The sequence below is a fragment of the Hirundo rustica genome, chromosome 1, assembly GCF_015227805.2.
Source record: "Hirundo rustica isolate bHirRus1 chromosome 1, bHirRus1.pri.v3, whole genome shotgun sequence".
Taxonomy (NCBI): domain Eukaryota; kingdom Metazoa; phylum Chordata; class Aves; order Passeriformes; family Hirundinidae; genus Hirundo; species Hirundo rustica.
In genome coordinates, this window is record NC_053450.1 from 11,688,779 (window position 1) to 11,704,970 (window position 16,192).

General features: G+C 45.2%; 1 protein-coding gene across 3 annotated transcripts in view; it reads right to left on the minus strand.

Annotated features, from left to right (window-relative positions):
* Positions 1 to 1,562: 1,562 nt before the first annotated feature.
* ZHX2 (zinc fingers and homeoboxes 2) overlaps positions 1,563 to 16,192 on the minus strand; it is a 74,879-nt gene continuing 60,249 nt past the window's right edge. For all 3 annotated transcript variants that reach the window (XM_040069807.2, XM_040069817.2, XM_040069799.1), the window contains 2 exons: positions 7,931 to 10,616; positions 1,563 to 2,873 (listed from right to left, as the gene is read on the minus strand). In XM_040069807.2, coding sequence (XP_039925741.1) covers positions 7,935 to 10,433 — 2,499 coding nt within the window. In that variant the 5' untranslated portion in view covers positions 10,434 to 10,616 and the 3' untranslated portion in view covers positions 1,563 to 2,873; positions 7,931 to 7,934. The remainder of the gene's footprint in view (positions 2,874 to 7,930; positions 10,617 to 16,192) is intronic.

Sequence of the window (16,192 nt, forward strand, 5' to 3'; positions counted from 1 at the left end):
TCAGGTTAAAATGCATTGTGGAAGACATCAATCACGACCTGAGCACCAGGGCCTGCTGCTGCTGGGGGACCCTGCCCAGGGAACGGTCCCGAGCCGTCTCCTCGCTGCAGGACTGTGCCAGGACAGGCCCTGCTCGCCGTGGTGCCAGCACCAGGCTCGGGGGATGCAGGGCTGTGTGGGAGGAAACTCGGTGTCAGCAGCCTGTTTTCATCGTGTGCAACGAAACCCCAAGGCCACGGCCGGCCCTAATGGCTGCCGTGCACAAACAATGTCCCGATTGTCCCTCGCCGCTTGGCCTCTGCTACAAACGCAGTCACTGTGTCTGTAGTAATTAAAAACAAAGCCTGCTTCCACTGCCCCGTCCTGAACCCATTCTGGCAGCCACACTGAAGCAGCCTCTGTGGGGAGTGGGGTTGCTTTAAGCTCAGACCAAAGGGGTCCCGGGCTCGGCTTTCCTGGGGTTTGGTACCACACCACGACCTGCCTGCACAAACCCCCGCAGTGCTGCCAGTCTCTGGCCAGCCTGTTTGCTGGGGGACAGCTTCAGACTTATCTGTGATGACAGACTGCAGGGCCACTGCTATTGTTTTATCTGAATTGCAGAGATCTTAAAGAGCCCCAGTCCTGCACCCTCACGCACTGTATCTGGGATGTACAAACACAGAAAAACCCAGGTGGGTCTCGTTCCTCCTAAGCTCCCTGGGAGCACTGCTAGTTAAGCAAAGTAGGTCAGTGCTCCAAACACAGATGTAGGCAGGAGAGATGCACACTGGAAGATTAAGCCATGAAGGGGTTGTTAAAAACTTTGTAAGGGCAATTAAAATATTACAATCCTTTCATACAAGCAATGGAAACAAAAGTGGCAGCTTCAGTTGCATCTTTGGAGTTCTGGACAAGCATCTTCAGATGCATTTTTTTTGGCCACCTGATCTGTGCATCCATGACTGCACAGGCATCTGCCTCCACCCTGCAGATGAACATCTGAGCTGTGTGTGATGGCACATGTGCATGCTCCCTGTCGGGCAGCCTTTGCCCAGGGAGCAGCTGATATCGCTTCCACACCTTCTGCTGTTTGCTGACTTCTGACACACAAACGGAGCAAGCGAAGTGCTACCCCATCCAGTCACTCCTCTTCAGCAACGAGTCAGACAACTTTACTGCAGGGGAATTAACTTGTTGCCACCCACTGCAAACCTCCCTCTACACTTACAGGCTGTGCTGATGATTAATAAAAATAACTACATATGGGCGAAGCATAGGGGTGGCTTCATTCATTCAGTTTGTGAATCCACAATCAAAAGTCTCATTCCCAGGCACTCTCTCCATCCTTCCTGCAGGAAAGAGCTGAGTGACACGGGGGAATAAACATTAGTATTCATGGAGTTCACTTTAATACAGCTAGTATTTGCCAAGCCAAATACTGCAAAACCAATGAAACCCTCATTGCAGCTCTAAAGACATCAAGTTCCTTACACAAAGTTAGGGCTGAGGTTGGGTGGGGCTTGGTTGTTTTGGGGTTTATTTATTTATTTTAGAGTAAAACAAAAGAGTTGAGAAAAAAGTTACCAAAATTTTTAGCCTTTGTTTTATTGAGTTACAACAAATGAGCAACAAGTTAGAAAAGTTGGATTTATTCAAACTCCCTAGCGTCCTATTTTGTGCAGCATACTGAAAGGTGGGCAAGTTTTCCAACCGCAGCTCGTCAGAGGAACGCACCAGACAGCTCCTGCACCCAGGCTCCTGCTTCCCTCCGTTCCCTCCTCACACGTGCACAGACAGACACCCCCACACAAATCCAAATTAACAGTATTTGAAAAAAAGTGCACTCAGGAACCTAGGAATGATCTAAAAATTTAGTGGCAAGGGTTAATAAGAAACTTCTGTTGTGCGCTAAACCGTCTAAAGCTGGAGGGCAGACTGCCGGTTTATGGTGTCCATCACTGTACCAGCCAAAGAAACACAAATCAATTTGGATTATGAAGCATCTTAATTTCCTCATTCCAACCCCTCTGAGAATTGTACTGCATATGTTTAAACAAAAAGTGCTTAAAAAACCCCCCAAACCAAACCAATAATCAAAAAAAGGCATTCTAGCCAAATCTTCAGAGATCCACAGCTGGGGCTGGCTGATGAAAAGTGAAGTACAGGAGCTGGAGAAGACTTGCCTTGTAGGAGCATGGAAAAGCAGAGATTTAAATACTTCAATCAGTAGCAGGTGGCCATAGAACAAAACAAAAAAGTCAAAACAACAATATAAGAAAAAAGAAAAAAAAAAAGAAAAAAGAAAAGAAAAAAAAAAAAAAAGAAACCCCACTTCTCCAGAACACGTTTAACTGGTCTGAAATGTAAACTGGAGTGGGGATCTGGGCTCAGGTGTTGATCTGCACCAAGACAACTTCAAAAGATTGCAACTCTTAAAACACTTCAGGAAAAAAAAAAAACAACAACTCCCTCCTCCACAAAAGACACTTCCCTCCCCCCAACCAACCCCAAAATTTCTCAATTGCATTATATGCAAGAGTAACTTGCACCTATTAAAAAAATTAACAAAATTTTTATGTTGTACAAATCTGTTCCAGTAGAGGAAGAGGCTGGGCAGGAAAGTGGGTGGGAGAGAAACTAAGAGAAAACTATGTACAAGGACCCTTTCCTCTTTCTTCCTTCTCTTTTGTAACGCAGTAGTAGGACTTTGGCACTATCAACAACTCCATGATGACGCTCCATGAGAGTATTTCTCACTGTGCCTCCACAAGCGCAGTTTGAGACTTGTAGTCACAACACACTCTCTCACCCAGGCAGGAAAATAGAGTTTTCTTCTATTTTCAGACAGCATTTCCCCTTCAACATCAGGACAGCACAGCTGAGGAATACCCCTGCAAAAATTATAACAGCATATTATTTTTTAAGGCACTATGAACTGTTTGAGCTGTTAACTACGATGAGATCTGGTTTACATCCCTACACCTATGGTAACACTATTTTGTGTTAACTGTACCTGAAGCCTATCCTTACCACAGCCTCACGGGGAAGGGTGCTGCATTTTTGCAGCATGCAACACCCAGCTAATAATCCCCTATAGACTTCTAACAGGGATATATGGTCCAGCCTCGGCTCAGGCAGGTTCCCACACTGACTCCAAGATGATGCACGCGTGTGTTTGGGACAACTACTCTGCAAGCACAGGACAGACAGTGCTAAGACCAAGAAGACTTCAGGTCTTTCTCCCTCAGTAAATCCCCTCATAATACTTCTTGGTTTACATTATTTTAAAAAATACAAACTAAAAGACAATGGAAAAAGTTGGACGTGCCTGTGCTCTGCAGAGCAGCTTCCTGGTTCTGCTGTGACTATTGCACCTACATAAAGGCTGCACAAATTGGACCAGAGACTAAAAAATGACCCCTCAAAGCCAACCTTCAAATAGCCACCAATTTATACAACCCCAGTTCCCAGTCAAAAGCAATGGCTTTATGACAGGGATTATGCTCAGTTTTTTTCACACTGAGGTGTGAATGTGCAACAAATGCAAACATCCTCTTCACTCACCCTGCAGCAGTGCTCACTGAAATCTGAGCTAACTCATTATTTCACACCTCTTACGGATGTTGCTATCTGGTCTGTTATGTCCCACAAAAGCAGTGAGCTCCATATGGCATCTACAATGCAGAAAGCAATGCAGTCAAGCCCAGGAAAAGACCACAAGCTTGCACCAACATCAAGGGGAAAAGTCCTCCCCGACCCTTGAGACCTTCCCACACAGGCCCTGTTCATCCTGCCTCACTGGAAAATTTTAATTTGTTGCACTGGGTTTCACTTCTCCCTCTGAAATCCTTCATTATATTAGAACTCGGGTCTCTAATGCACCTCACTCGTTTCACAGTAAAAAGCATGTCCTCCCTACTTCAGCCTCATTCCCTCAAATGTTTTAGGGTGACCTGAATTCTGCAAAAATCACTTGTCAATCCCACACTGAGTTACGTCAGGATGCTGACTTGGAGACCAGCACCAGCAGCAGACACTACTGCGAGCTTTCAAAATGAAACCCTGAACTTCAAGGAAAGTGAGAACTCAGGCAGAAAGTGAGAAACCCCAGTGATGTTCACTTTTGGTGCCTTTGGACACTGAGGAACGCACTGGGTCACTGGCAAACAAGTGATCTCAGCTCCTGCAACAGTGCAGAAGGGGCTGGAGATGCCAAGAGGACCCAGATTACCTCTGATGCTCAGTATCATGCATTCAGCAGATGCAATGGATGACTGCCTTCAGGCTTTTTTTTTCCTGCTGTGCAACCTTCACACATGGTTTGACTTTGGCGAATCTCCACAGAGCAGCGGTCACAGCCATCAAGATCCAGAGTGTTCAGGTGCCTAGTTCCCACCATGAGCCACAACCTTTGGTGCCCACATCTTGCACGGTTCATGTTTAAAAAAGGTCGCCATGAAATAACTCCAAAGAAAGTTTACTGTGGAAAGGTGGTGATGGGGAAAGAACCAAATTATTCTGAGAAAAAACAAAAGCTCTGGTCTTGGGAAAACCCCACAGGGAGACAACACTGAAGAAAGCCAGCAGAAGCTGCCAAATGTTCTGGCACACTCTGGTCCTGCTCTCCTGTCTGAGCTGCAGTTTGCTGTGTTTAATTCAGAACGAGTTTCTGTTTGTTGAGCTTGTGCAAAGGAGGACAAGGCACCCAATTCTGACCCGTGCTGTAGGAAGACAGGAACCTCTCTACTGATGGAAAGGGAGCTAAAGCACCCTCTTGACAGAACAGTTGGGCCTCACTACAAGAGGCACACAGAGGTTCATGAGAGTCTCAGGAACACTTTCAGAGATGGCTTTAGTGCACCTACAGCAGCCACTCAGCATCTGGAAGGCCCAGTACCCTACGGGGACAGGTCTCCCAGCCTCACTGTTCAAGAAAGCTGACCTGCTCTATGGAATAAATCCAATTTTTCCAAAAGCCTCAGATACAGACTTAGTAAGAGAGCCTCTTCTTAGTCCCAGGATGGCATTGCAAAGCCTGGCATGAATCCTACTCTCAGAGGCCCAGTCCCTTGTGAAATTCCCTCTAGCTGCAGCAGCAGCAGAATCTGCCAAACATGGTAACACAAATATTCTCTAATGGTTCCAAAATCTGCTAAAGCTACATACTGGAGAAGAGAGTGACTGAGATGGTGTGGAAGAACTGAAGTTTTACAAAAGCCGCACACAAATTCAGTCAAGAAGGGTATGAAGGTCAATCACCAACGAACATTCATTTTCGATTACGTAGATCAGCAACACCATGAAAAGAAAGGAGCATGCTTCTGCCTGATGTATGGTTCAGCAGTGAAAGACACACAGGAAGTGTGGCTGTGTGAGAGACAAGAGGAATCCCTTGTCAGATCTTCAGTCCACCTCGAACATGTGGTACCTGAGGAGCATGTTAGGAAAAATCAAGCTCTTATGGTAACTGACAGAAACAAGCTCTCTGTCAGGTCATACAAAAGTCTCTGCTTTTCAGTCATATCCTGGATGCCACTTAGGGTAACACCTTGTTAATTTAACACCAAAGTTTTAGCTGAAAATTTTTAAGATTGGCTGCCCAATGAAAGCTTAGAATAGCTGAGATTATCCTGTGAGTGCCATCAGTGCGGGGTCTAAAGATTCCAAATTTTGTGGCACAACTGTGGCAATGCCTCTGTGTGCACCACAGAGCAGACACTTGCATTTCTCAGTTGAGACTTACAGGCAGAATATAGGAAAATTAAATATATTTTTTAAGTCCCCAGACCAGGACACTGAGAAACTGGCAAGGAGCAGAGGACAAAACAGCCCTCTGACCATTACTGCACACTCTTTGCAGCAGGAGTCCTGCTCCAGTGCACCTTTTCTCAGTAGATGGATTTACACACAACCACTAGAAAGCTCCTCATCAAAAGGATCACTCGGCAACAGTTTAACTGAGACCGAAGTTCTTATAAGAATTCCTCTCTGATAACACTTGAACACCTCCAGAGCCCTGAAGCTTTATGGTCAACATCTGCACCAGGGCACACAGGCAGGAGGTTCACTCCAACCTACCTGACACTGCTCACGAGCACAAAAATGCAGGCACCACACCTACGCTGCTGGAAGGGAGCTGCTGCAGATCCTGGTTTCATAGTACAAGAGGTTTATAAGAAACAGGGGGTTCAGACAACTCCCCCCGCTCCTGCCTTCTTCCCTTTTGCCACTCTGAGCCCCTGATGTGTTCCCTCTCCTCAGAATCAGTATTTGTAGCTGGAAGGGGGAAATGTTCTGGAATAACAACCTGGAGAAAAATAATCCCACAATGCATTTATTCGTCACACGTTAACTTTAAAAGGCAGATCAGATTCTGGCTCTCCCTTCTTATGTGGCTGCACAACAGTGGCACCCCAGTGTGCCTCTGGCTGACGTTCCCACATCCTCCTTCCTTTAATCCCTGCCTCTGACACACAGGTAACACCTGATCCTCACATCCCTAATTACCAACTTTTCAAGGATAATGCAGGACAGTGCCTTGCAATGCAGTCTGAATCTTTAAGATATTTTGTTACATAGATGCTGTCACAGCATTTCTCAGGATTAGCTAACAGAATTCACAGTTAAAAAAGATATCACTTCAGGTTTTGTTTGTTGGTTTGTTTTTTAAGTCTCAGAGAATGTCCAGGAGACTTCTGGACGAGTATTGCACATGAAGAAAATGGAGTGCTAGCCAGCAGGGCTTGCCACCAAGAACTGCACCTCTGCAACAGGTAGCTCAAACCAAGTACTGGTAGCTATAATAACAGAAGTCTTAAATACAAGTGTGGGGGCACTTCTATCAGTCCTTTTTATATTTCTTTTTTCTAAAGAAATGTTCAAGTATATTTTACTTATTAGATGCCAGAAAATGACCTATTTTCTCCAAGAGGTGTTCTTTCACTATGGCTTTTAATGCAGGATACTGAGCTTTCTGTAGGATAAGCTCTGAAGTTGTGGTTTAAGGAAATTCTTGTTTGGGAGAGACAGATCCAGTTATACTGAGCACAAAATGTTACAGGCTCCAGTAAAGTCAACTCAACATGCAAGAAATATTGACTGTGCTTGCTCCAGATTTACACTTGTGCAACTGTGATCAGAAACAGGTTTCAGGTCTCCAAATAACAAGCCCTTTCACATTGGGAAAGATCATATAAACCCCCCTACCCCAAAGCCAGGCCCTGCAGCTTGCTTTTAAATTCAAGATCCTGTGAAGAAGAGCTGCTAAACACCCACACAGCTTAGTCTGGGGCATTTCCTAAGACTCTAGTGAGAGCAAGCAGAACAAAGCAAGACTGGAGAGGATTCTCACTTGCAACAGGAAGAAAGCGTATTCGCATGAGCCACTTCAGATCTGGTTTTTTTTTTTTTTTTCCGCTTGCCTTTGCATAAAGAAGCATCAGCGTCCTAGGCCCTACCCCAGTGACCTTTTGTTTTAAAAACGGCAGGATGCTGCAAAGGAAGGACCTGAGATGCAAAAGCAGGCACAGCCTCTATTCAGTGATCTCTCAGCAAGGGAGATAGTAGCAACTAGTGTTACTTACCATTTCTCTGTGTGGCTCAGTTTTATGGGAAGTGCTGCAAAAGTTATGCCGGTTTTTTAAAGACAGAAAGTTTTAATGTTTAATCATGTATTGCCAAAAAAAAAAAAATTATGAAAACCTTCCTTATGCAGGACTTGACCCACAAGGAGACAAGAAACAAGGCAAACGGCACTAACCCCTCCTCTAACATGCAGTTGGCTTTAATTTACAAGCAGAATGGGTCTCCCTTTTATTCAGGCATCCAGCAGACATAAGCATCTGGCAGGGATGGGCTCCAGGGATTTACACTGAAGCAGGGCTACAGAATGCTGGAAGCACACTCTGCAAAAGGCAGGCTCAGAGAAAGAGGGCACTCTCAGCATTACCTGTCTATACGTGGGAAGTGTCTCCAGATATACTTTCAGAGTCCAAGTCTGCCAGCTCTGTGTGGCCCTCGGGGGCCGTTTGGCTCCAGCTGTCCGTACAGTCCGAGGCAGCGTCATCCTCGCCCACCGTCACCTCCACCCAGCTGACCTCTGCTGGCTCCTCGTTCTCCTCACTGCCGTGGCCATCGTGGCTGTGGCACTCCAGCCTCTCCACACCCTCTGCTTGATTCCCCAACAAAGAGTCTTTCAGTGGTTCGCAGTCTCTTTTTGCTCTCACCACTGGTTTCCCCCCATTCTCTTCGTTCAGTTTTTTACACTCCTGGTAATGCTGTCGAGACACCTCATTACCATTCTTTGGACTCTCAACATGTTTTGAGCTCTTTTTCTGGCTTTGCTTGTTATGACCGTCACCAGCATACTGCTGCTGGTACTGGTCAATCCATTTAAGTGACCCTGTTCTTAGTGAAGACCGGTTCTCCTTGAACCAGCGAACTATTTCAGTCCTCGTGAGCCCAGTCTGAGATGCTAACTGGTCATACTCCTGGGGTGATGGCCACTGGGTCCTTGCAAATGTGCTTTTCAATAGATGAATTTGCTCTTGTGTTTTCTTCAATGTGGGGGAGGACCCAGATAAAGCACCAGGGAGCTGAGAGCTACTCAGGAGTTCTGCCTGGCTTATTGCACCATTGGGAGTTCCTTGATCCTTAATTTTTCTGTATGATCCCATTGAGTCCAAGACAGCTTGCTCCATGCTGTCTCTTATCTTTCTCCGCTCAGAGAACCATGAATCTATCTCCCTCCTACTCAGCTTGGTCTCCACTCGAAGCCTGTCCAATTCTCCCTGGGTGGGGAAAGAGCATTTTAAGAAACTCTCCTCAAGGGCCCTAAGCTGCTCTTGAGTTTTCTCTTTGAATCTCTGGGGAGTAAAATCTGTGTATGGGTGAAATGACCGGCCATGTCGACCAGCTGAAGGCGCTGTTTGATCTTTCCCTAAAGCATCACCGGGAATTTGCACAATGCCCCTCTGACTTCTGTACCTGTGGTCACTGAACCACTTTTTGATCTCACTCCTGGAAAGTCCTGTTGCCTCTATAAGCCGGTAGACTTCAGCATCATCAGGAAACTGGCTTGCCATGAAACTGGCCTTCAGCTCTGCTATCTGCTCCTTGGTCTTCTTCCGCTCGCTGGCCGGTGTCACCGGAACAGCAGTCAACTTGGCAGGAATCTCAGGCACCTGAACTACGTGAGGACGCTTGGCCTCTGGGGCACTTGATAAGGTCTGTATTGTCCTCTTTTGGCCCTGGTTTGGGGCAACAGCAAGTGTAATTGGTGAACAGGAAACAGTTGAACCATTTGACACGGGAGTCAAAACCAGGCCAGTCTGGCCCAGTATCTGACAAGGCAAAGCTGTCTGGATGATGGGCTGTGGCATTTTTGCAGTTGCCAAAGGAGCTGGCAGGACGGTGATGGTCTGGGGAACTGCCTGGATAGTACCATTGAACATCTTCTTCCTTGCTTCCTCTACTTCTTCAGGAGACCAACTTATACCATGCTTCAAACGTTGGGTAGCAAACCAGATTCGGATTTGTTCTTCCGGATGTTTTGATGCTGCTGTCAACCATGACAGCTCCGCCTGCGTTGGGTAAGGAAACTTATTAAAGGAGTTGATCATGGTTGCATTAGTGTCCAGTGCAGAGTTGTATTTGGTACTGTTCAGAGGGACCGGGACCTTGGGGACAAGGTTGATATTTGGTGGCAGCTGTACAGAGGGCATAACGTGGGCTAACACATCCTGGAGGAGGTCTCCATTTATACAGGCAATAGCTTCCGTGGCTTCAGTTATGATGCGGGGGACAGCGCCGTCCACGTGGTTCTCCGTAACTCCCTCTTCTGGCTTTTTACATCCCTTCTTGGTTTCTCCTTTAGGCTTTCCCACTTTCATCACGGGCACTTTACTTGCACCGATTCCCCCATGAAGTGAATCGTCATACTCTGCATTTTCTAGCCCACTGCTCGTGACAGTGACATCGTTAGTGGTGGTCTCAATAGACTGCTCTAAAACAGTCTGATTATTGCGTTTAATTAATTTCAGTTTAAAGTTTGTCTCTCCCGGGTGGTATTTTGCGTTGTGGTCAGATAAAGAATCGTATTTTTTGGTTGTGAAGTTGCATTCAGCACAGACATACAGGGGGTTGAGAATGACATTTGGATGCTGAGTGTCAACGTGCTCTGTAAATTCATTTAAGTTCTGTGTTGAGTAAGGGCAATACTTACACTCATAACCACCCTGGGGTTTCTTAGACTGATTTTCAGCTGGGGGCTTTGCCTCAATGACTTCGCAGTCTTTGACTACGTTTTCTGAAGGCCAGTTTTTTTTGGATTCCTGCTGCAACGCACCAGTCCCCTTGTCTTTAGGAGTCTCTACGCTCTCGGCACCTTCCTGCTCCACGATTTCAGAGGTTCGCACCATACAGGGAGTTGTAGACTTTCTTTTGCTGGCCATGGCAGTTGCTGGCAGTGAGCTGTTGTCCCAGATGGTGGCTTCTTTTGACAGGGTGAGCAACTAACTCAGTAGATCGTGCAAACAGCCCCAAACGTCCCTGATTATTTGACTGTTTTGTTTAAAGAATTTCTGCCCTGGCTGTGGCCATCAGCTCCACCAGTAGACCTGTCAGCTGCATGACACCTGTGAAACAAAGCACACGTTAGGCACTGATCAATAAAACACAGATTTAGCAGAAAGCAACAGTCCAAGGTGCATGTATTTGCAAGCCATGTGCATATTTTGGATATTGTGGAACTCTTCTTCCTCCGTATCATCATTTTAAGAGTCAAAAATCTCCCCACAAAAATACAAGCACTGGGAAATCTGCAATGAAGTGCACCAGAGGAAGAAAATGACTGGAACAAATAAGATGAACAGAGAGGGAATTTAAATTTCCAGTGTAGACTCCATGTGTTTAATTAGGAAAAGAAGATACTGCTATAAATACTGCATCTTTTTATAGAAGCTGCAATTCTATTAATTACTGTTTTGAAGCCTGCAGATTTGAAACTGACTGTGATTTATATTAAACTTAATTACTTCCCACTGTCACTTACCTTGTAAATATGTCTACTAAATGATTGTGGTTACTAATGATGGGTGATTTCTAAATAAAACTATATGATCTGCCTTGGTTGTAAAAGTAATGGCAGAAAGAAGAGTTAATGGAAATCAACACTTTCAAAGTCTGTGTTTTGAGAAAAGGTATGCTCACAGAAACTGCAGCAGGAAACCATAGCAGATTTGTGGAGGTCTATCAAGTCTTTTCCAGCAGAGAACTTTCCTTAAAACACCACTTTTTACTCAAAATTGATAGAAATAGCTACCAAAGGCCATGGAAGCCTAACATATTAAACAGGGTTCCTTTCTATGACCCCACTGATAAAGTCCCAGCTTGTGCATGTCACTCCCTAGAGAATTAAAAAAAGCCAAACCAAAACATATTTAAGCTTTATTTTTATGCTGAAGCCCTTTTAAAAGCTCCCAAATGCAAGAATTTTTTAAAATGTATTTTTTTAAGGATCTGAAGCAAACATCAGTCAGAACAAGCACGAAGAAAAATTACACTAGCTTTTTTAGGATTTACCTGTACTCATCAGGACTGGATGGAGGGAAAAAGAGGAATTTAGTTGTCAAAAGAGTTTCATTAAACAAACAAAAAAAAAATTAAAAAAAAGGTCACTTCCCTATTTGAAAAAATGCTTTTATAAATTTATCACTGATTCCAATTTACTATTCTTCCTGATCAGATGGTCTCTGGTTTCATAATACTTCCACAGTCTTCACAGAAAATTCAGATTTAACAATCAAGTTTTTGGAATTGAGTGGGAGACACATTGGTGTTTACAAACTGGAGGAGGACTCTGGTGGACAGAAAGTGGAGATTTGCAGAGTGGGTCAGGCCCGCAGTGAATTCTGCACAAGTGTTCTAAATGGAGAATTTGAACTAGAGATCCTATGGAAGAAACCCCTACTCATTGCAGGGGGGATAGACTGAGTGATCTTCAAAGATCACTTCCATACCAAACCACAATCTCACGTCTAACCAAATGCACATTTGCTTATTGTGAAGATTGTAAATGATAAGCTGCATCCAGAACCGAAGACATGAAGATCTAACAAAATAAAATATCACTGCAGTCACATCTGGACACATCCAACATCAGCAGACACTTTATAACCACCTGAATGCTGTCCCTCTATCTGCTCCTCTTGCTTGAGCCTTGATATGAGAAACTGAGAAAGCAAGTCACCAGCTTCTCGGTTGTGTTTGCAGCTGAGGAATACTCTGCAGGTGTCCAGAGCATAGTGCTGCTGCTCTGCCCATCACAGATCATACCATTCCTGTACATATGGAAACTCAAAAGTGTATACTGCCAGAGGAAGCAGCTCCAGCTGGGGATAAGAGCAGGGATGACAGCTTCCAGCTCTATGCGCTCAAAACCCAGCATGAAGCAGTTCCCCATGCACGAAACGCTCCACGTGTGAATTTGCCACGCACCACATTCGCAGATAAGGCTCTTGTGGAACTCAAGCTGTGAAACACCAAACACAACATGGAGAAGATGCCATGCAGGACTATTTACTATGGTGCAGATGCCTCTGCATAACTGCACAGTGCTTTGTGTTCACAGCCGCTGCCACCCCTGCATCTCCCATCCCCAACACAGCCCAGGCACGCTCCTGCGTGCCTGGTGAAGCATCAGAGCATCCGGCTGACTTTCAAGGGTGCATTTAAGCTCCAGGTGCTTCCCTGGGAAATACAGCATATTTGCTGAGCTCTGTGAAACAGGGATGGGGCTGTCCATAGGCTTATGGCACTGCCTTGGTCAGGATGACCCAGTGCTATTTCCCCTAACCTAGGACCACCAACATTGTTACCACCATTCCCCAAAGCACTTGCCTCTGAGCCAACATTTCTTTTTCTGTTTCCTTTTTTTTCCTTTTGCCTTTTAATGATAAACAAACAGAAGAACTGTAAAAGCAATGATGCCTGGTTTCTGTACATTTGTGCTGATTGACAATTAAACTGGATCACACTGACTGTTCTCTATAATTTCCACATATTCCTTCAAAATCCCCCATCTACTTCACCTCACAACTGTCCTTCCACAGATATTTTGGCTGTGATCTCTGACTTGCTGTGTCCCACTGCAGGTGGGATCCAAAGCTAGAGACAAACACACAAATGTCCCATTGCCCATCTTCCTGATCACCCATTTTCAACTGTGCTTGCAGAAAATTAATTAGCTTTGAAGCCTCTTCCCTTATAACAAATTTGGCTCAAACAGGCCAGAAGATGAGGAACAGGGGCAGAATGGGCTCTGTAAGCTCAGCTGGTGCTGGAAACAGGGTGGAGGTGATCAGGTCACCTCACTCTTCCCTGCAGATCCCACATTTGGGACACTGACTTTCTTAGATGAGGGAAGGGGGGTGCCAGGCAGTGTCCTGGGCCAGGGTAATGGAGATGGAGCCATGGCTGCTGGGATGCTCCTCAGTCTTGCTCTCCCTCCCAGGCCACAGCTGCACCTAATGGCCTGCTCCTGTTTTAATGTATGACCTCGTGCAAAATTCATGTGGCAACATCAGCAAAAGGAAGAAAATTCAAAGGACATCAAAGACAGAGCAAGGCTTATTTATATTTCACTGAACTTCCCCCATCTCCACAGGAAGAAAAAGCTAGGAACGTAAAGGAATGCAATGGAAGAGAAAGAATGGAGAAGGAGAAGTATCTAGGTTACAGCTTTGAATCAATCAAAGATTTCTTAAAAGTCAGACTAAATTTTTTGAATTCCCCAGTCTCTGGAAGCCCAGCAAGCTCTCTGCTGCACCAAGTTCCCAACTCCTATGAGGACAGGAGGACTGGCCTCAAACAAGGATGCTCTGATACAGAGGAAGGGCCAAATACCCTTCAAAATATATCTAAGTGTGTGGAAAGATGAAAAAAATCTGTCTGCTATGGTTTTTCTAGAAAATTGTACAGACTGCTGCTTCTCTTCCCTCTTCCCTTCCCCAGGTGGTTTTCTGCATGTCTAATTGCTGGCTTTCTAACCCTACACTTTGTATAGTCTTTTTCCTGCCACATGAGAATCATGATGCACCACTGAAATCAAGCACAAGTCAAATGCTTCTTTTTAGAGGTCAGTAAAAGAAACAAATGACTTTTAGCCTAAGATGTGTAATCTCATCCCTAGGTACAGACTGTCTTTGTCCCTTCAACCCACACCTTGAACGATGGGGAGGAGGAGAAGCTCAACACTTACCTGAGCAAGGAGAGTTTATTGGGATCTCCAAGCAGTAGCTTCTTCAGGACCTCAGTAAGGATGTCATTTGGGATAAAGCAAGAGAAAGTTCCAAAAGAGGATTGTATCCCCCCTCCCCCCACCAAACACATCCTTGGGAGGTTCATCGTGTACATCTGCAGGAACTGCCACAGCTCATCCCAGAACATCAGAGAAAGCATCAAGAACATCTCACAGCTTTCAAACATGAGCCACTTGCCAGAAAATCAAAGCCCCAGCAGACAGCTTTAAATATGCAGTGCTGCTCCTGACAAAACTGATAAATGATCCTACTTCAGCTCTTCCAGTGCAATGGTTTAGCAATTGGCACATCCTGATGGGAACCTGAGCTGCACTTTATCACCTGCGCCCTGTCCACAGGACACGCATTCCTTCAGGGGGCAAAATCCGCATCAGACATTCAAAGCGGGGCTGCACCATGGTCAGGCCAACCTCTATCCCTAAAGCCGGCCCTGTTCTCCCTGTATTTTGTTATAGACAGGACTGTGGACAAATAACCTTTTTTTTTTTTGGCTGCTGCCACTAGGGAGTGCCCACAGGAGTGGGATGCAGGGGTGCAGTCAGCAGCTGCCTTGTGAGCTCACTGGGCATGGGAAGGGAAGACAGTCCTCATCCCTCCAGCTCACCTGCCACATCTCTTGCTTGTCTCCCCATACTGCAGGGGGTTGAAAGAAAAAAAAAAAAAATCTCATTTTTTGAATTTTCTTTTTATATGAGCAAATGCACAAAGCAGCAAAAGGCAACCAGGTGAAAAACAAAAGTGCTTGGCATTGTGAATGAGGTTTAAACCAAACCACACAGAACCTGTGTGCAGGAACAAAAACAGCAATGCCTTCTTTTAAACTTATTTCCCCAAAAGAGTGTCACAGCACTTATGAGCGAGCCCCTAACCTGTCTTACTTTCTTAAATTTATTTAAATAATGAAATAATCCAGCCACAGTCCTCTGATCCATTGAACCCCTGTTAAAACAGCTACAGAGCATCTGACAAGATATGTGGCAACTCTGCGCACGACTGAGGAAATGCCAGATTTCCTATCTGGTCACCTAGCCCCAGACTGGGGCAACTGCAGAGAATCACACAGGAAAAATAACCCATGTTTTTAGGCCTGGCTGGCAGTGGAAAACACTTTGCTGTGTAGCAATGCTACCTTCCATCAGCATTAAGGTAACTGTACAGTTCAAGCTAAGGGACAGTAAAAACAAATCCAAAATGTTTCTCTTGCTGAATACTGAAATCTTTTTACTCTCACCCATCTTTACCTTGTGCACATAGCTAAATTTTACACCCTACTTCCACCATAACAAGAGGCAAATATTTGGGTAGAAACTGAACTCCTTTTCTGCACTGCTGGTCCCACAGGCTCCTCCAAGGTGGTGGCAGAAGGCAGAGGAGGAATTTTCCATGGCACCTGGACACAGTTCAGTTGCACAAAGCATCATTCAAAACCCTGTGAACTGTGGGCGGGGAAGTGGTAGGGCACGGGGAGACAGGGTGAGATGCTGCTTGCTTTCCCTCATACCCCAAAACATGACTGAGTCTGGAAATGGCTGTCTAACGACAACCAAATTTCTGGTTATGTCTAATCAAAAAGCATAGCAAACTTTAATTTTAGCAGAGTGGAAAAAGTGCATCAGAAATATCACTGCTCTGTGCTGCATCTCGCTTTCAGCCAAGGGATGGAGTAATTAAACAGAGGCTGAAAGAGGTTGAACCTCCCAGGCAGTGCAAATGGATCTTTTCACAGATAAACCTTACTTTTAAAAACAAACAAACAGAAAAACCCAAACACTTTAGGGACACTTGTGTAATTTGCCAATAAAATCTTACTTTATTTTTTCATCTTGCTGCATTGTTTGCTCTGCCCTGTGCTGGCAGAGAGTTCCCAGCACCTGGCCTCATTTGAAAATGAA